This window comes from Vicia villosa, unplaced genomic scaffold, assembly GCF_029867415.1.
Source record: "Vicia villosa cultivar HV-30 ecotype Madison, WI unplaced genomic scaffold, Vvil1.0 ctg.004044F_1_1, whole genome shotgun sequence".
NCBI classification, from domain to species: Eukaryota; Viridiplantae; Streptophyta; class Magnoliopsida; order Fabales; family Fabaceae; genus Vicia; species Vicia villosa.
The window spans coordinates 111,582-132,238 of NW_026706361.1; the positions used below are offsets into that span (position 1 = coordinate 111,582).

The window sequence follows — 20,657 nt, forward strand, 5'->3', positions numbered from 1 at the left end:
TACATTCTTCCTAAGCCTATAACAGATATCCTTACATTCTTCCAAAGCCTATAACAGATATCCTTACATTCTTCCTAAGCCTATAACATAAAACACCCAGTAACAAGCAACTATTGATATCACAAATTTCACTACTTTTCTAGTGTTGTCAATAGTAATCTTCAAGTCTTCTATCTCCTTCGTGAGCATCTTAATCTGGTGAGCCACAGTCTCGTACGTACAGACCAAACGATCTTCCTTTGAAACGTCCACTCCAAAATACTCATCATCCCATAGAAACAGCTCGCAATCCTCCTCTTTCTGCAAACACATAATACAGTTATGTTCCAAATAGCTGGAAATCAGTATAAGTAGAAGAAATAGAAAATTGGAAAGCTAATGAATCTAACCCCCCAGTGCTTGCACTTCCAGTATTTTCTCCCTGGATTTGCTTTGGATTTGGAAATAAACATTTTCATTGGGAGATCGTGTCCACATTTGGGTCTTGTTCTTCCATTAGAGAGGATGCTTGTGTTTGAGCTTTCTTCCATGAAGACGAAGATGAGAACGCAACGGCGGGAATACGGCAAAGGAAGATCGAGGGTTTTGCTAGTAGAAAGAAGAAGAAGATCGAGCTTTCTTATAAGAAGAAAAAGATGACTTTCTCGGGCTGCTGTTGAAGAAAGGAGAAGAAGAAGATAACCTAATTTGTTTTAGGGTATTCGGTTTGGGATTAGGGTTTGTTAACTCATGAAATTTTTTTACCGCGACTAATTTCAATTACTGTGCCAACTCATCATCTAATCCATGTGTGCTACTAAAAAAACACAAAAAATTATTAAAATAATGAAGATTCTGGTGACTGGTTGGGGGGAGGGGCCAATATGCATGAATCTGAATATGTTAGGGATGGAATCTAAATTTTTTTTTACGGGGGTGTTTTTCAAACCTCGGTAATATGCCAGGGGGAAAATAGGTATTATCCCTATTTAAAAAATACTTTCCGGAAGCAATTGTTGGTTTCTTAATTGACCTAACTCATTAAAAACATAGAATAATCTAGTGGGATCGTAATAGGGCACAGTCGACTCGACAGTAAATTTGGCTTCTCCCGCATCGTTCAACCCCATTCTGCTCGTAGCTAATCCTTTTTCAATCTCTACAACTTTCAACAAAAAAAACCCTAAACATGTGAGCACTCACCATCCCATTTCAAAAACCAACAAAAAATTTCATTCATTTTGATATCTCTGTTTCACGTAATCGATTTTTCTCACTTGTTTGATTATTTTTTGGGGTAAACATGAAGGAAGCCAAAATCATCGGTGAATCGACCTCCAACACCAGATGTTTCCGATAGTCTCCCAGAAAGGGAACCCACGTTTCAGGAACTCATCAATATCAAGGTTTTTGTCTTTCTGTTTTCAGGGTTTTGAGTATTATGATGATTTGAATGGTAAAGTTGTGTTTTTTTAGTTGAATTTTGATGTTTGGTTTGGTTGGTAGTTTATTGAGACTGGAGAGAAGGAGCGGTTGATGGAACTTTTGAGGGAAAGGCTTGTGGATTGTGGTTGGAAGGATGAGATGAAATCTATCTGCAGGTTTTGTTTATTTTTATTGTTGTGTTCTGAGATTCTTATTGAATTGGGGTTTTTGGTAGAAAGTTAATTTAGGGTTTTTGGTTTATTTGTTATATTTGTGCATCTGTTTTCGAACAATATTTTCAATCACTGATCAAGGAAAGTAATGGTTTGTTTAAAATTCTGGTCCATTACAGTGTGGCTAATTGACATTTTGCATTGAATTGTTGCATCGCTGAAAAATAGTGGTTTCCGCAAATTCTGTTATGCTTTATAGCGGTCACTTGACAACATTGTTTGAAAATAGACTTACAAAAGTGGGGCGATGTGGCGAAATAGTGAATCCTAGGCAAGGCGTCAGGACATTTTTTTACGATAATGTATAATGAGACCATATGATGGTTTTCCGTATCAACTAACTTAACTGATCTTTTCCCTTTACAAATGAAACTGAGTGTATGATCTGTATATTATGTTCAAAGTGATTTTTGTATTGTACTGTACTGGCTCGAGGTGCATGATATATTAGAGCTTCAGTGCTATGGAAAATGTGTGCCGGAAAGAATCTAAGTTGCTGTCAAAGAACTGTACGCAACGGCGGAATTGCCGAGAAGATGAACCAAACAGAGAAGACAAACCGAAAAACAAGAAATGCTCTTATTTTCATCATTAAAAGACAAAAATGCCCTTGTTTTTTATCCGTTGAGGGTTATTTTCTCTGATAATGTAGTCTTTTATGAAGGGTTTAGGGTTTTTATTTCCGTGAGGTCTCTTTTTTTTATTTCACGATCTCTCCTCCACGCGACTTCTGTTGCCCTGTGACTGGTGTGGTTTTTCCCGACTCCACAGGGCCTTCTCTCTCCTGCTCTCTGCCCGACCAAATCTGTTCTTCTCCCCTAGACTTCAAGTATCGGCGTTACTGCTACCGGCCGCTACCCCCTACCCTACGCCATCAAGTACATAGAGCCAAATAATATAATGCCGTATTTTTTCTTTCTCAATTAAACGTGTTGTTTGGCTGATGGATTACTGATTCGTGAATTAATTTTGGCTCAGTGTCTATGTTTGTGGATGTAGTTCTAGGTTCAGTGGTATGAGCTTTAGTTTCCACTTAGCAATGTTACAATATGACCATGAATACCTGAAATGAATTCCTAAAAATAAAGTAATCTGAGAAATATTTGCAATATGCTTTTTTATACATTGCTTTGACCCTTTCTTTGAATGTCGATTTAGCTGTCTCGTAAATTAATCATATTTTTTAAAAATGTATTGATTTTCATGAAATGAATCAACTATCAAGAATGTATTAAAGAGGATGCTGCTAGTTTCATTTCGTATTGTTGTGTTTCTCTGTTTGATTCAACCTTTTCTTCATATTTTGATACATCTCTATTTTGTGTGACTTCTAAAAGTTGGAATCTATTTTTTTCCTACAGAGCTTTTGTGAAAAAGAAAGGAAGGAATAATGTTACTCTAGATGAACTTATACACGTAATTACTCCAAAGGGTCGAGGTATTGTTAATTGCTTCACTGATGCACTTCTTTCTGCATATTGTTTACCTGATGGTAACCACATTCAAGCGACTTATTACTAAAGAACCATGCACGGAATTCTCCATTTTATTTGTTTATGAATCTATTGTCAAACATTTAAGAAGCACTTACATGGAGTATCATGTCTCTCAAGATTTGAATCTGTACGACTGTGTTGTCCCTTTAATTATTGTTCTGCACCAAAATTTCTAACTGACGAGACAAAAACTTCTCTATGCAGCCTCAGTTCCTGATTCTGTAAAAGCCGAGCTATTGCAAAGAATTCGAACATTTCTTGTTTCTGCTGCTCTCTAATGGCTTGATCGGCTATATCTCACCAACATTCTGTAAAGGGTTAAGGGTTCTTGTTTGGATTGCAGTTGGAATTGCGGCAGCACTCGTTTCAATGATAAGTAGCAAAGAGATTGCTTTAAAACTGAATTTGAAAACATTGGAAAGAGTACTGCCAATTTTCCAAACATGCAAAGAGCTGCACACATTTCTACCAGATTGTGTTGCAGAGGTATGCTTATGTGTTGTAAAACCAATATTTTTCTCCTTCGTATTAAAATTTGCTAGATAATTTTAATATCTAAATTCTGATAGTAGCCATTAATCGCATCCTTGTTAGTGCCTCATATAAATGTTAGAGTGGCTATGATGTCTATTTAATTTAGCAGATGGAAAAATCAGATTGCAGCATTCCTAATATGAATATAAAAGAAATTCTTTGATTGCATAGACCTTTGTTAAAAATATCTACAACTTCTTATTCCACCTATGCATTTCTAGCGCACTACGCAGAATTTCAAAAATGCTTTTAAAAATCAGAAATATATTTCCGGGCGCACTCTCACACACATAATTTATTTGTTTTTGAGATTCGCCCCCATTTTATTGTAAAACTAATTCCAAAAATATACTTTTGGTAAAAACCGAAAATGTATTTTCAGTTTCTAATAAACATGACCCAAATGGCTTTGTATACCCCAAATAAAACTTGGTATTATGACCTTGTTTCCTTTGTTTTTTTTTTTTTTTTGTGTAAGCAAGGTTTCCATAAAACGGAGACCTAAATGTTAATAAAACAAATGAGATGAGTATCTATAAAAGACGAAAGCATATCCCATTCCTATTTAACCAAATAATCCACACCTTCCTTCCTTTGTTAATAGAAGGGTAGATCCGATTTCTTTTAATTTATAAATTGTCTTTTTTTCATAAATATAATAAATTAAAATATTAAAGTATTACTATATGTTTAAATATGCAACTAGTAAGAAACTCGTGCTGCCGCACGGGTAATAATTTATTTTTTTGTCGAAAAAAAAAAGCCTCAAATGATATAATTGTACATAAAAACAAATAACATTTATGAACTAAAGACCTTGTTCAAATATGATGAGTTTTGATAAAGTCGCAACATATGAATGATAGTTAATAGTTTATACAATTTTTTTGCATGTATTAATCGAGAAACAGCTGCAAAGGAATCTCCAAAACATTTAGCAATGAATAATAAAAAGGAAAACAAAGCTGCAACATGATTCTCCAAAATGAGTAGGATGTATGGACCTGAAATAGCACGAAAACACAAAAATCATATACTGTGGAAGTAAAGAAATAAATTATTTCGGCATTGTTGTCATGGGATAATAAGTTTATATTTTTAAAAACATACCTTCAAATGTTATGGAACACTTCTTTGAATACAACATTGGTGGTAGAGAGCATAGGTTCTTTATCTTTGTCATGAATAAGAATCCTTAATCCCTTTTTGGATCTCACTCTTGAGATAGCCACATATAATTGCCCATGACTAAAAACTTCTTTTGGCAAGTACAAACCAACATTGTCAAGCGATTGGCCTTGAGACTTGTTAATAGTCATGGCAAAGGAAACAATAATTGGAAATTGGCGTCTCACCAGTTTAAATGGCCATGGTGACTGTGAAGGGGACAAAGATATTCTAGGAATATAAAATAAGTTACCAACATTTTTTCCAGAAATGATCTTAGCTTCAATGACATGAGCAGCAAGCCTGGTAACAGTTAGCCTGGTACCATTGCACAAACCTTCAGATTGGTCTAGGTTGCGCATTAACATAATAGTGGCACCAACTTTTAACTTAATTGAATGGTTAGGCAATCCCGAAGTCTTAAGAGCATTTAGGAACTCGGGTGTTACGTGCTCATATGCATCAAAGCTATTTGCATCAGATTTATCAATAGAATCACTGCTAAAGTATTCTTTCTCTTCTCCTACAACAATTGAAAAAGATGAATATTTAGATAAAATGTATGCCCAACAGTAGTTTATATTTTGAAATAGCCAAAAGTTGCTATTATTAACGGAAAAAAACTTGAATACCTGAAAGAAGGTTTGTTATATATTGGTTGATATCATCGACTACTTCGATTGTTGAAGCTAAGATTGCACGACTCTGAAGATAGGTGGAATCAAGATAGTTATGAATGAGATCAGGGTACGTATCTTCAACAATTCCCTTAATCGGATCTGAAAAGTTGGAAATTAAGAACTCTTCTGGAATACAAATATCAGCATAGCCATCATTTGGCTCGCACATGGTACCATCTCCAATTTTTAAAATCCACTCAGAAAAACTCCTTATCTCATCATTTGTAGAAGTAGGCTGACCAACTTGCAAGCGCATGTTCTTTGTAAGCCTCAAGACTTTACAATGATCCCAAATGTAAGACGCATTGATTGTTGCATGAATGATATCAGATCTAGTACCTCTCGGTATAACAAGGAGAATTTGTCTGAAGTCACCTCCAAAGACAACAACCTTTCCTCCAAAAAGTCTTTTAGATGCATTTGTGTCTCCACTCATAATATCTCTCAAGGATTTGTCAAGTGATTCAAAGCAAAACTTGTTAGCCATAGGAGCCTCATCCCATATGAGTAGATCTGTCATCTTTAGAAGCTCAGCAAGGTGATCTTGTTTTTCAATGTTGCATATGGAATTTTCTAAAGTAGGGACAGGAATCTTAAATCTAGAATGAGCCGTTCTTCCACCTGGTAACAACAAACTTGCAATCCCACTTGAAGCAACCGGCAAAACAATTTTTTTTTTAGACCTAAGTGCTGCTGATAGAGTGTTCCACATGAAGGTCTTACCAGTGCCACCGTAGCCATATAAAAAAAAAACTCCGCCTTCTTGCTTTTCTACAGCATCCATGATTTCCTCAAAGATGCTCCTTTGTTCATCTAAATCAAACAGACATTTCCAAAGAGAGTTGTTAACCATTATAGGACGTTGATGAATTTTAAAATGCAATAACACACTAATCAATTACCTGTAAGAGAAGCGTAGAGACTTTCAAACAGTTGTTGTTGAGCAAGAACATCATATTGCTGTTCATCATAAAGGAGTCGATTTCCTGTAAAGGTTTCGACATAGTCTTTCGGATATGGCATGGTCTTGAAGTCCTTCAAACTTCGATTATTATTTTGCAACAGTGTTTCAATAGCCATGAGTGTTCGTTCTTTTAGCTCGGCATCACACATTGTCAGACCTATGATAAAGAATAAAGAAAAACAAAGTTTCAATGCTGAATAAAAGTCTGAACACACATCATGAACATTGTATATACTGTATATCTTTGTATTATTTAACATAAACGAATTAATACTTGTTAAATTTGGTAAAGCAATAGTGATTGTAAACATTAATTATATGCATAAATTTGCGTAGCTGAGATATTATATAAACCAAACACGGACCAAGTTGCAATTGTCCCAACTTTTAAAGAAACAGTGGCTGCAATATGTGAAACTCCCGCAGCAACTACCAGTTTTGATGCAAAGAACTTATTGTCGACCTGTTCCATGGTTTTAGCACGTGCTTTTGAGCTGTGTCAAACTTATGGTCGTGTTACAAATAGAGTATTATTAATTCCCAAATGATACTGGAAATGTCAATATGTGAAATTACCTATTGTAATAGTATGTAACTACAATAAAATCAGTATAGTAAACATACCCTTTGGCAAGCTAGTTGGGCAATTCTACTTATAAGAGTCTGTAATAAGTAGAAAACGGGAATCCAATAGATTTGCAAACGGCTGAAGATAGATAATATGAAAAAAATCGAAAGACCGAATATGTTTTTAGTAAAGATTAAATACCTTGATCTCTTGCGAATGCTCGTTGATCATAAAGAATGCCATCTGATAAATACATCCAAGTCTTTCTCCAAACGTGTTCCGGTCTATTCATCGATGAAGATAGTAACATGGTAACAAATAGCTTGCGTAAAAAATGACCTGAACCCCACTGATGTGCCTCTTTGATGGCCTCGACAAATTCGCGATCATCTTGTAAAAACCCCATTGCAAAGCATGCATCTCGAAATGTTTTTAGTTTCTTACCGTCAACCGTCTTGATGTCTTGATAGGATAAAGGGCCTTTTTTGCAAGTGAGCATCATCCTTAAATAAAACAACTCCCCAGTGCTTTGAGGAACCCAAATGAGTCGACCAATGGTATACCCTCGTTTCCTTGGTTTCCAAGATCGACTTCGTTTATGATAAACAAATTTAGAAACAAAGTCCCCATAAGTTAGTAATCTTGCTTCTTCATAAGTTTTGTTTGCTTCGAACCATGCTGTAAACATAGACTCTGTTACACTTGGTTTGAGCAACACATCACCAACCTGCTCATAGTCTTTGTAGTACACAGAGTTTTCACCTTCCATGTGGAAAAACAATCTTTCTACGGCTGGCTTTCTGCCATGTATAGAATAGGAAAATATCCTCCAGCATGCTTCACTTGGGGAGATGTATCGACAATCCAAATATTGTTTGATTTCGTCGACGTTGTTTTTATCTTGGCCTTGTATGATTGCAGAAATTCTATCGGAACCTTTGTTTATATACTTGAAGAGGTATTTGATAGAAGTACTTTGGTTGCACCATTCCATGTTAATGTGGGCTTCGTACTTCAACAACAAACTTGGATTGTGAGGAACAACATGACCACTATGAAAGATGAGTCCATTTTTTTCAATGGTGTGTTTGTTGTCTCTTCTCCTATAAACAGGATACCCTTCTTGGTCCACGATCGTCGTAGGTTGAAATTTCTTAGGGTAAAACTTGGTGCACCTTCCATCTTTCGTGCAAGGTGTTTTGGGATTTGCCAAACCACAAGGACCATGAACCATGTGAGCTTTGACCAAACTGTACAACCGAGGGTGTGTTTCGGAATCGGGCACTTCAGCACTAATGATCTTGTCAATGTCTTCTGGACCTGGATATTTGTTTGAAGGATGCAAGAAGATCAATATATGGGCATGAGGCAATCCTCTCTTTTGAAACTCAATGGTGTACATATCTACAATTGGAAAAGCAAAAAAAAAACTCAGACCTACTGTTAAAAATGATAAACAATATTAAGTCATCAAAGTTAAGGGGGAGAATAAACTCAAAGGCAAGTACTTTGCCAAGAACACCTTTTTTGGTTAAATCTGTAAGCAATTGATCAAATTTGATTTTGAAGACTCTTGAGATGATATCCAGTCGATCTTGAGGTTTCAAATGAAGAGGTCTAAGTACTCTTTGAATCTCAGGCCAATTTGGATTACAAGTAAAGGTAATAAACAAATCAGGAAATCCAACTTTACTGCATATAGCCATTCCATCATAGTACAATTGATCCATAAACCTACGTCCTCCAACAAAGGAAGAAGGCAATACCACTCGTTTGCCTATGCTGTTCCCTTGGGCTTGACTTTGGTCTCCCTCTTCATTCAAGGAGTTGTACTTGGAAACTCGAAGTTTTGGTTGATTTTTACGTAGCCATTCTAGTTTCTCAGACTCTAACATTGTGTAACCATCGACCAGAAACTGCTGGAACAACCTTCTAGAAGATAATAAAGTCTTAGCTTCATTGGACCTACTTTGAATGCGGTATGCCAAGAACTCCCGAATTGTGAGCCTATTTCGTATGTTGTTATTGTTGCTAGGCAAGTCCCTATGAGCTACATGAGGTCTATAACCGTCCTCACCATAAGGAAAAATCAAAGGATACTGGTATGCCATGTAAGCTGCATGCAATTCGTTGATTCTTTGAAGTCCCCCACCTCTTGTTTGCATAATGATATCACGCATTTCCGCCGTGTCAATATCACCAACGACCAAGGCCGCGACTTCAGACACAGTAGGTTGGTTATACACCCTTCCATCGGTCGATCGGTTAGAAATGAGGCGTAGCTTGAGATTTTGAGTTTCCCCATTGCTTAACCATTGTTTCGCCATCTAAAAGCTCTTTGCATGAGGATTGTATTCGTACAGCATTTTGGACAACTGGTTTACTACATCAGAATCAATGTTCTCTTTGTTCCTGTCAATAAAACATCAAATTTGTCATGTGTTGGATGGCCTGGTAGGAAACGTGACAGTTAGCATTCATAAGTATAATGATATCAGAAATGTAAAACACCTGACAATGAGTATGCATAGGCCTGATTATATAGCTCATGTAAAAAAAGTGACAGTGAGTATTAATGAAACTAATAAACTAAGTCAAGCAGAAATATGTAACAGTGAGTATTCATAGATAATTACCTAAGTCCATGCATACGGTTTTCGGCTTCATTTTCCGTGTCATATATATATATATAACTGTGCAAATTTCGGCTTTTGCCCTTGAGGAGGGAGCAAACTTCCAATTCGATGACACGTTTGACCTTGTATCCTCATTGTTGGAGGGCCGCGACCATTGTTAAAACGATTGTCTATCTTTGCTTCCGGGGATGTGAATGCAAACATCATATTGTATAGTCGGATTTGTTGTTGAAACTTCCGGCTAACTATACTGTCGTGATTAAATAAAAGTTTTGCAAGTAGCTCGGGAGGTTGTCTTAGCATTGGTAATTCAACCTTGCCGTTACCACAACACATCATAAACTTTGGGTTAGGTGAATGTGTACTTTTGTGCATCCTTTCCTGATACCACATCCTTGCTTTGCAATAACAACATTCGATAAGAGGGGAACCGATATCGTAATATTCTACATAAGCATAGAATGTAGGAAATTCAGAAAAGGATTGCATAATGGGTAATGCTTGGTAGTAATGGTAAACATGTTCCAGAGAAGGTCAATTTACCCTCTGAATGTCCAGTTGCATTGTCATTGATTGTAAAAGGTGCTTCAAGATCTTCTGAGTCAGAACAGTTTTCCTCGTCGGATAGGTATGCTGTAATAAACATACAGCAGAATTTATTAAAATGAGACAATGGCGTTTAATTGAAACTGAATTTCTATTCACAGTTACATGAATAAATGGCTTATCCATATAAAAATCTGAGTGATAGAACACGTATCAAGCATACCTGCAAACAGGTCGTAGTCGCTGTCGTCGTTGGAGTCAGTATTAAAATCCATATTAACCGTAGGTGTAAAAATAGGACATGTTGGCTCGGTTCTGCGATGGTGGTTGGGCGTGGACTGTGACATTTGCGTGACCTCGTGAGAAACATGATTCTTGGATATCTCTCCTATTTGCCGAGCAGGGCGCGGTGTGTTAATGACATTACTGTCGAAACAATGGATGCATCAGTTATATTTACACAGTAGGCATTGTATAAAATGAAGGACATTATGTTTCGTACCTTGGTCCGGGTGTATCATTTGGAATGGGGTGCAGCCGACTACTGGTTTGTGTTGGTCGTTGTGTATTCAAATTCAGTCCTGACTCTGGATCACGCATATGTTTTCTTGGCCTGCCTCTACGTCGTTTGGGAGCATCAACACAACTGATTTCAAGTTTAGTTAGTTACATTTCCAGTCCAAGAATTGCACAATTTGATTTAAAATCACATATCCATATAATAATCATATCTGATTAAGAACTTATTGAATATAAGAATTATATAATGGATTCCTACACATAATTCATATGGATTCAAGACCTCAAACAGGCTGAGGTTCAGACATGTATTCTTGTTTAAATTGAAGGTTACCATGAGGTATCTACATGTTTGCTAGTGTTACTTTAGTGTCATGCATGAACTGAAACTTCATAGTCAACTCATTTTATATACACTGTTATAATTGTTTTGAACTAATTAAGGTTACCTAGTGATTTTGACAGGTATAAATGTGAATTTATACTCAGCCAAACCAAGTGAAATTATAAGCAGTTTCAAACCAAGTATTAATTGAGGTGTCTCTAGACCAAGCAACAACTTATTATCTATTTCGGATACCTAATATATTGAATATAAACAGGTAGTTGAAAATAAAATAATAAGGTTGGCCCAAAACTATTAAACAATAGTTGTAAACATGAAGGTGTTGCGAATTTCCCGTACCTCGGTTGTGCTATTGCATGCGACGTGTGGTTTGTATGGCACGGTTGTTGTTCTGCCATTGTTTGATTACTGCCTCATATAAAAGAGCATGGATTAAACAATGAAAGACAAAAAATGTTAAGGTGAAACTATGAAATAAGTTTAATATTACTTCAGGTAAGGTGGGAAGCAACGGAGTTTATAAACGTCAAGGTACTTATGTACCTTATTTGTCCGGTGTAACCAAGGTTCAGATTCACCGTGTGATGCCCTTCCTCTCTTTCCAGTATAGGAAACTTTCTGGTTAAGTTCATAGCCATATTTGGAACTCCGTAGTGATTCTTAGGCCTACCTCTCACCGGTCTGGGAATTTGTAGTAATCTGTTAACAAAAAAACCATGGAAACCTTAAAAAAACAGTGATGTAATCAACTTTCAAGCCTATACACATTGATTCAATGGTGGTATATGTAGAGGCCCAGTGTAAACAATTTTAGTTAACCAAAATACTTTCCACTTCCATGGGGCATGTGATGCACATATGAACCATGAGTCATTTGTTTCAAGCTTACCTTGTCACACAAGTTAATCGAACAGACAACAATAGCACAGTTAAATAAATAGTTAAATGTGTTATCTTGATAAGCAAGTAAGGGATTGCACTAAGTTGGTAAATAAGTTGGTGTGGAATAGATAGGGATTGCACTAACGTGTGTATCATAGAAGAACCTCCAGCTTCACCGATGATGTTTTCATCCGGACACCGGTTTTGATTAGCTTTTAATGAGGAAGGAGTACATCCCGCATTTTCCCTCGCCGTAGAGCTGGATGCAAATTTTGAAAATAGATTTGTTGCCAATGTATCTATCCTTCGGGACCTTATATTTGTTTTAAAGGCGTGTCTTGTTGCGCTCGGTCCCGAACCTTCAAAACCTACACTCAAATGTTGTGACTGTCCATCAATTCTCGTTGTTGTAGTACTGTTTTGAAAGGATGGAGTCAATTCGGACAGAGGTTGCCTCGGCGTGAATGACATTGTAGTGTTAATAGTTGCCTCGAGCGGAAACTGTTGGTGAGGATTGTATTTTTGACGTTTGGAACGATTCTCTTTCAAAAGCATTGTCCTTCTTGATCGTGCCATTTTCGCGTTGCGTTTTCTGTCAAACGGGTCCATATTTTGGAACCTAAAGAGAGCTACAACAGTCAACCAAATTTAATTTGAATAGAGTTAGTAGGTGCAATTTAAATCCACATGATAGTAATCTATAACTATGCACATATTGTCCTATTGACAAACCATATTACCATGCATTTGCTGTACCAAGGGAGTTCATGCAGAATCATATATATAACCATTCATGACAGGCACATTGTCTTAAAAATTAAACACACCTAATTTGGTGGTTGGAATATCATAAATGAGTTACACCCACTGAATTTATTGTAAGGTTGGACCTATATACAAAATGATATAAATTGACTATTTGTAGAGGAATGCTTATCATGTTTCTGCTTCTTAGTGTTATCCTGATATGAGATAAGCATCACTAATACTGCCCCTTTTCTGCATTTCTGCCTAAGGTGAGTAACTCAACCACTATCACTTTTTTATCTATTTCAAATTAAAGAATCATCCTATATTTGGGCAGTACCATTGGTAGATTCATTTGTTGTATAAGAATGGATGCATAGTAGTTCTGCTTAGAGATGTCATGCAAGTATGTGGTGTTATAGACAAAACATCCAAATAGTCTATTAAGTTCCATTGATGTTCTTGGCTGCATATATTTTAAGATCAAAGAATATCTTTACCTGTCAAACCGATTAGTTTAGGAGTCAAGAGTAAGAGAATTCTGTCCTCATATGGAAGACAAGCATCCCATAAGCATCATCATATCAGCAACTTGTTAAAGGTGAAATAGTGTTTTGTATTATCTTTTTTAATTGCACATAGTATAAAATATAAGTATTCCCTATCAGGCAGTTCTTTTAGGTTTTTATTGCTAATCTGTTATAATACTAATGCTAATAAATTCAAAGTTCTTAATCAGCAAGAAATAACAAAATCCAAAATGACTGTGTAATTTAAAAAATTAAAAAAATATAACTCTGCACCTCAGAGATATTGTATTTGTTTAGTCAACATCTATGAGTAGTAGACCATAATAAATGCTAAGCAAAACTGACAAGACATTAAATTGGAAATGGTAAAAGTGATATGTTCAGCAAAAGTTAAAGCATACATATTGACCTACTGTGTAATGAAGCATCAAGCATTTATGGTTGAAGTGACAACAATCTCCATGTTTACCTTAAATGATGGTATTTGTACAATGACACAGGTTTTGTGTCGCAGCAAGCTACACAATGGAGGGGATGGAGGCTGTTCCCAAGAAATCAATCAGTCTAGTAGGAAATGTGCAGGCCCTAGATAACTTGAAAGGCTGTTTTACACAAAAGACAAAGATAAAAACCGCTCAGTTTGGTACTTCCTTCAAATGGTAGATCATAAGTATACAGAGTAGCAACATCTTAATGGCATAATGTTAAATAGTTATAGTCATATAAAAAAGTTAAATATAAAAGATGGAAACATTGCATACGAAATTAATAAAAGTTTACTTAACAACAGCTTTTATTTTGAACCTACCTTTCATGCATATATGTTTTTTGAAGGGCTGGTCTAAAGGTTATAATGTAGTGGTGTTCTATGAGGCACCTACATTTTTGATATGGCTAAAGGGTTAGGCTGCTGGGAAAAAAGCATCAATATGCATTAACATCTATTTCTAAGTGTAGTTTTCATCATTTTGAATGTGAACAATAAGGCAGAACAATGGCATGCAATTAGATAGCTATAAATTTGCAAAATTATGGTTGTGAACAACTATGATTACTGTAGAACATAAACTTGAAGCACCCTTCTAAAAATTGAAACAAAATCAACACTGCATTGTTATCAGGTGCGCTATATATGAATTCCCTTAATGAAGATATGCTCATAATTCGTAGGTCGGCCATAAGCAAGGTATCACAATGAGGGCATGCAGCTGCTACGGGTCTCTAACTTAGGCAGAATATTGCTTTTTTCATAAAGGTATGCAGCTGTATAGAGTATTAAATAAGTTATGGTATGCAGCAAATATTATTCATTCATGTTGTCCTATTGCATGAAGATACCTATCTCTTACAAAACGCATAACTTTTCTAGCCTCATATACCAACCTCATTATGGTAGGCCAGACAATGTAAATATCACACTCTTCAGAAAGTACATATTCCCCTAGAAACATATGGCACCTACATGGGGAGAACCCATGCCTTATGGTATAAATCATTTGTTTTATGAAAGGGCAAGCAGATCCGATGGAAGAACTGAAAGGCGGAAAGAGTACAATTGCATACAGCCTTCCTAAGTCTCGTATCCTACCTTCTCCGTCTCATAAATCGGTTAATAGGCCATACCAAAAAATAAGCATTGAGCTGCCATCTATCATCTATGTAGGATATATGTATAACATGTATATAAAGATTATGAAGCAATAAAAAACCTCTTCTGTTAAGCAGCATTTAAACATGAAGATATCTATCTCTTTCAAAATGCATATCTTTCCTAGCCTCATATATAAACCTCATAATGGTAGGTGCATTAATAAGTTGGTGAAGTGTCTAAAATTGTAGTGGATTATAAACAGAATGTAATACACATAGGCATTATAAATAGAATACCATGGATTAAATAGCAGTTAACATTAGGCATTAGACAAATAAGATTCATTACAAAAGTTTCATAAATAAGAGTTAAGGAGTTTAGAACCATTAGGCATGGCATGCTTTAATTCAAATTGACAGTGGCCAACAAAAAACTGTTATAAAAGTTGGTTTGTAACATTACAAAGAGTTATAGGCTGGTTAGGCATCCAAAAAAGAGGCAAACTTCCATATTAAACCCACCATATTAGTCCTTTTTGAGGTGCTTTATCTTTTTTCCATTCTTGGACTTAGTGGCCGATTGTTTAGGAGTGAGCTCATCGGCCTGAATGAGATCATTGATCGAGGTTGATGTAGCGACCCTCTTGGCAGGAGTACTACTGCAGCTTGCGGAAGGACTCCCCTTATGGTCAGCAGCAGATTCTGGTTGAGCAACGCTCGATTGTTCGCAAGTTTGTGTGACCTAAATTATGCACAAAAAACCGTATTACGAAGGAGTTACCAAGCAGAATCAGATAAGGTACATCTAATGGCATAAACCTACTTGGTTTGGATTAAGAGATGGAGAAGTTGTGTCCATTTCCAAATCAGCAGCAGGTGTTACCTAAGGAAGACATAATGGAAAAGAGTACATATAAATATGATTTTAGTCACTGTGTAAGAAATGAACATTTCATCAGAAACATAATGTGGCAGACATAGGGCTGCAACACCTGAACTGTGGAAACATTTTTAGAGATATAGTGGAAAGAATGCATAATACTATGCTGCTAACCTCATTCGCTGCGAGGTACGCGTCAAACTTATTGTAAAGGCCGTCTTCGTTCAGTATCTTCACAATAGAGAATCGCCGGAATTGTGATTGATATTTGATACGAAACACCATTTGTCTATTCAACAGGGCATCTAGGTGAGTAGGCCAAATCTTAGGATTGTCCTCTCCAGCCTATAGTAAACAACAAAGCATTAGTAGACATGTTCATAGTTTAGTGAAATAATGTAAGACAAATCAAAACTCCTAGCTGAAACTCACCTTCTTCATGATTTCTCTTAATTCGGTAGTAGTGTGATTAGTATAAGGAATAACATCCTTATCCCAAAAAACAAAGACCCCCTTGTGGTTGTCATACTCCACCTCAACTTCAAGTTTGAATATAAAAGACGGCGTAATAATCAGTTTTAATACAATGTTACAATAGAAATGTTAAACAATTAATGGAAGGGCAAGATATGGTACTCACTTAGTAACGCGTTCAGCATCCGTATTTCCGCTTGATTCAAAATACCATCCAAACCTGGAGGCATTAAAAAAGGTGGTAGTTCCAATGGTGGTTGCAAACAGTCCTATTCGGAGAAAGAAAATAGAAAACACATTCTCAGTAACATTATAAACAATGCTATGTGATAGAAGAGCATTACAAATAGAATTAATTATTGAAACAATGTATTAAAAGTCACACCCTTCCAAAGTCAGATACTGCGCGGATACTCTTGACCTCAGACAATTTGGTCCAAAAATTGTTATTAGATTGAACAGATGAATCGCAAGTCAATGATTGTGAAGCAACAGGTAGGTTGGATCCAAAACTGAAAAAACATGATAGGAAAGCAAGATTAATGGTTGTAACAGATTGCACATAGTTCTATCTTTCTTGGGGATTAATAGCATATTACCTAGCTTTGAATTCATCAACTTGTGGATGTTCCAAGTTGATGTAAAGTTTAGAACCGCTCCATGCGTTCGAAAGACATGGTAAACCGGAAACTGAAATATAAAGTGTTGTAAATTATTTGTAAATATGAAACAGCATGCATCAATAAAGGAAACAACAAAAATCCACTATATACCCCTAACACAAAAAGTACACTTATAATACCTGCATTAGTCTTGCACCATGAATGTGTCAAAACAATTATAGTAGGACCGGCAAAGTTGTTAGGGGTAGTGTAGGTTACAAACTGTTTGGCGTAATCCTCCCATAACACCAGTTCAATCACACTGCCTTCTACATCACGCAAAGTGATATTGACGCAAGATTTCCTACCGCCACCTCCTTGCTGGGTTTTCACAACATCTTGTAATACACCAATGACATCTGAAAAGTATAATATGCATTCTTAATCAAAGTGAAAATATTCATGACTATGGATTGAAGTAAATAACAGAAAGTAAAGAGTTGAAATTGGTATCGTACCATACAACATGTCATGCTTGAAGTCTCCTTTGAGAAATCTCTCAATATGGAAACGGCGGACAAAGGTAAACCGAGCGGAGCAGAGGAGTGTTCTGTTTGTGCGGAACACGTTTGTCCTTTTGTCCAAATGAAAAGTTACCTTTGTAGAGGACTAAGATATCAATTTGTTTGGGAGGGAAATGACAATGAGAAGAGTCCAAATGTTAGTACTAACTTTATGGAATAGACCAATCAGATTCCGAAAAGTGGCGGGTTTGATATTTTCTTTTGTTAATTACTTTGGTAACCTTTGTGCAGTGCAAATTTATTTGGTTGGGAGGGTAAAAAAATAATTTTGGTCAACATTTTATTAATGGGTAGATAGTAGATTTGTACCGTTTTTTTCTTGGTAAACAGACTTTGACATGGTATTTCCGGTAAAGCCACTTTTGACATGGTAGTCCCTCCATTGAATATGAGTTTAAGTGGGTTAAAACAGACTTTGAAAGGGCCATCATTGTCAACTGGCTCTCCATTATAAAGGTAATACGTCTCATGCTCCTTGACCACTTCAATCCAATCTTGGAAGTCTCTCCCCCAAGTGGTGACATGAATCTTGTCACCCTGTTTAAAGGTTGCACAATAATTTTAGCAAGAACTAAGAAAATGATGCAAATGAAAAAAGGCATTAAAATATCAAAAATGTTAAAAAGTTGATAAAAATGCAACCTTTTCATCCACTATAACTGCCTCAAGGTGTTGTTTCCCATTTTTCTCACTAACAACCCACAAGTCAACCACCCTAATGTGCATTTTCCAGACCTGATTTCCCTTGACCAAATCTTGAATAAAAATGGGAGGTCTTGACATTTTCGCTGCCATAGATGGAAAGTAGAAGATAAAAGAGATAAAAGATAAACTTCCAGAGCATAGTTTATAGACTTTTTTCCAGATCAGAGGATTTCGAAACATAAAATCAGAGGAAAACTATATCTTGCAGCCATAAAACATAAAACACAGAGTACATAAAACATAAAGTATCAAATATGTGATGTAGCATCAAATATATGTGGCTCGGAGTATGAAATGCAGAAAAAGACGATGCGGTGGCTTAAGTTTGAGAAAGGAAAACTATGATGTTCTTTGTAGAAACACCATTTGAAGGAAGGAGCATATTCACTTCTCTGGAGAAATGATGTCAGTTAAACCATATTTGTACTCTCCTTCACAAACAGTTCTAACAGACAAACGAAAGCTAAGAGAAGGTTGGAGAATTCATAACTGAGGAAGGGACCACGCGGAGAAGTATGGAAACGGCGGACAAAGGTAAACCGAGCGGAGCAGAGGAGTGTTCTGTTTGTGCGGAACACGTTTGTCCTTTTGTCCAAATGAAAAGTTACCTTTGTAGAGGACTAAGATATCAATTTGTTTGGGAGGGAAATGACAATGAGAAGAGTCCAAATGTTAGTACTAACTTTATGGAATAGACCAATCAGATTCCGAAAAGTGGCGGGTTTGATATTTTCTTTTGTTAATTACTTTGGTAACCTTTGTGCAGTGCAAATTTATTTGGTTGGGAGGGTAAAAAAATAATTTTGGTCAACATTTTATTAATGGGTAGATAGTAGATTTGTACCGTTTTTTTCTTGGTAAACAGACTTTGACATGGTATTTCCGGTAAAGCCACTTTTGACATGGTAGTCCCTACATTGAATATGAGTTTAAGTGGGTTAAAACAGACTTTGAAAGGGCCATCATTGTCAACTGGCTCTCCATTATAAAGGTAATACGTCTCATGCTCCTTGACCACTTCAATCCAATCTTGGAAGTCTCTCCCCCAAGTGGTGACATGAATCTTGTCACCCTGTTTAAAGGTTGCACAATAATTTTAGCAAGAACTAAGAAAATGATGCAAATGAAAAAAGGCATTAAAATATCGAAAATGTTAAAAAGTTGATAAAAATGCAACCTTTTCATCCACTATAACTGCCTCAAGGTGTTGTTTCCCATTTTTCTCACTAACAACCCACAAATCAACCACCCTAATGTGCATTTTCCAGACCTGATTTCCCTTGACCAAATCTTGAATAAAAATGGGAGGTCTTGACATTTTCGCTGCCATAGATGGAAAGTAGAAGATAAAAGAGATAAAAGATAAACTTCCAGAGCATAGTTTATAGACTTTTTTCCAGATCAGAGGATTTCGAAACATAAAATCAGAGGAAAACTATATCTTGCAGCCATAAAACATAAAACACAGAGTACATAAAACATAAAGTATCAAATATGTGATGTAGCATCAAATATATGTGGCTCGGAGTATGAAATGCAGAAAAAGACGATGCGGTGGCTTAAGTTTGAGAAAGGAAAACTATGATGTTCTTTGTAGAAACACCATTTGAAGGAAGGAGCATATTCACTTCTTTGGAGAAATGATGTCAGTTAAACCATATTTGTACTCTCCTTCACAAACAGTTCTAACAGACAAACGAAAGCTAAGAGAAGGTTGGAGAATTCATACCTGAGGAAGGGACCACGCGGAGAAGTATGGAAACGGCGGACAAAGGTAAACCGAGCGGAGCAGAGGAGTGTTCTGTTTGTGCGGAACACGTTTGTCCTTTTGTCCAAATGAAAAGTTACCTTTGTAGAGGACTAAGATATCAATTTGTTTGGGAGGGAAATGACAATGAGAAGAGTCCAAATGTTAGTACTAACTTTATGGAATAGACCAATCAGATTCCGAAAAGTGGCGGGTTTGATATTTTCTTTTGTTAATTACTTTGGTAACCTTTGTGCAATGCAAATTTATTTGGTTGGGAGGGTAAAAAAATAATTTTGGTCAACATTTTATTAATGGGTAGATAGTAGATTTGTACCGTTTTTTTCTTGGTAAACAGACTTTGACATGGTATTTCCGGTAAAGCCACTTTTGACATGGTAGTCCCTCCATTGAATATGAGTTTAAGTGGGTTAAAACAGACTTTGAAAGGGCCATCATTGTCAACTGGCTCTCCATTATAAAGGTAATACGTCTCATGCTCCTTGACCACTTCAATCCAATCTTGGAAGTCTCTCCCCCAAGTGGTGACATGAATCTTGTCACCCTGTTTAAAGGTTGCACAATAATTTTAGCAAGAACTAAGAAAATGATGCAAATGAAAAAAGGCATTAAAATATCGAAAATGTTAAAAAGTTGATAAAAATGCAACCTTTTCATCCACTATAACTGCCTCAAGGTGTTGTTTCCCATTTTTCTCACTAACAACCCACAAATCAACCACCCTAATGTGCATTTTCCAGACCTGATTTCCCTTGACCAAATCTTGAATAAAAATGGGAGGTCTTGACATTTTCGCTGCCAT

General features: G+C 36.3%; 2 protein-coding genes across 2 annotated transcripts; one reads left to right on the top strand and one right to left on the bottom strand.

Annotated features, from left to right (window-relative positions):
- The first annotated feature begins 1,022 nt into the window (after positions 1-1,022).
- On the top strand, positions 1,023-3,775 carry LOC131641758 (transcription and mRNA export factor ENY2-like). The gene is made up of 5 exons (XM_058912062.1): positions 1,023-1,170; positions 1,289-1,385; positions 1,486-1,580; positions 2,999-3,075; positions 3,338-3,775. Coding segments are annotated over exons 1-5 (345 nt in total). The 5' UTR covers positions 1,023-1,168; the 3' UTR covers positions 3,412-3,775.
- Positions 3,776-4,779: 1,004 nt separating this feature from the next.
- LOC131641761 (uncharacterized) lies at positions 4,780-9,373 on the bottom strand. Its single transcript, XM_058912064.1, has 5 exons — positions 8,569-9,373; positions 7,248-8,450; positions 6,417-6,635; positions 5,467-6,327; positions 4,780-5,357 (listed from the first exon to the last, which is right to left on the bottom strand). Exons 1-5 carry the CDS (start codon positions 9,371-9,373, stop codon positions 4,780-4,782), a joined length of 3,666 nt encoding a protein of 1,221 aa, XP_058768047.1.
- Between the last annotated feature and the right edge of the window lie 11,284 nt (positions 9,374-20,657).

Excerpts from the sequence above, each read along its gene's own strand:
- LOC131641758 (XM_058912062.1), top strand. Across the intron at positions 1,386-1,485 it reads AGGAACTCATCAATATCAAG|TTTATTGAGACTGGAGAGAA; the intron begins GTTTTTGTCTTT and ends TTTGGTTGGTAG. Across the intron at positions 3,076-3,337 it reads AATTACTCCAAAGGGTCGAG|CCTCAGTTCCTGATTCTGTA; the intron begins GTATTGTTAATT and ends TTCTCTATGCAG.
- LOC131641761 (XM_058912064.1), bottom strand. The coding sequence starts at position 9,373 with ATGGCGAAACAATGGTTAAGCAATGGGGAAACTCAAAATCTCAAGCTA. Across the intron at positions 6,636-7,247 it reads AGCATTCGCAAGAGATCAAG|GTCTGACAATGTGTGATGCC; the intron begins GTATTTAATCTT and ends TCTTTATCATAG. Across the intron at positions 5,358-5,466 it reads TATAACAAACCTTCTTTCAG|GAGAAGAGAAAGAATACTTT; the intron begins GTATTCAAGTTT and ends CAATTGTTGTAG.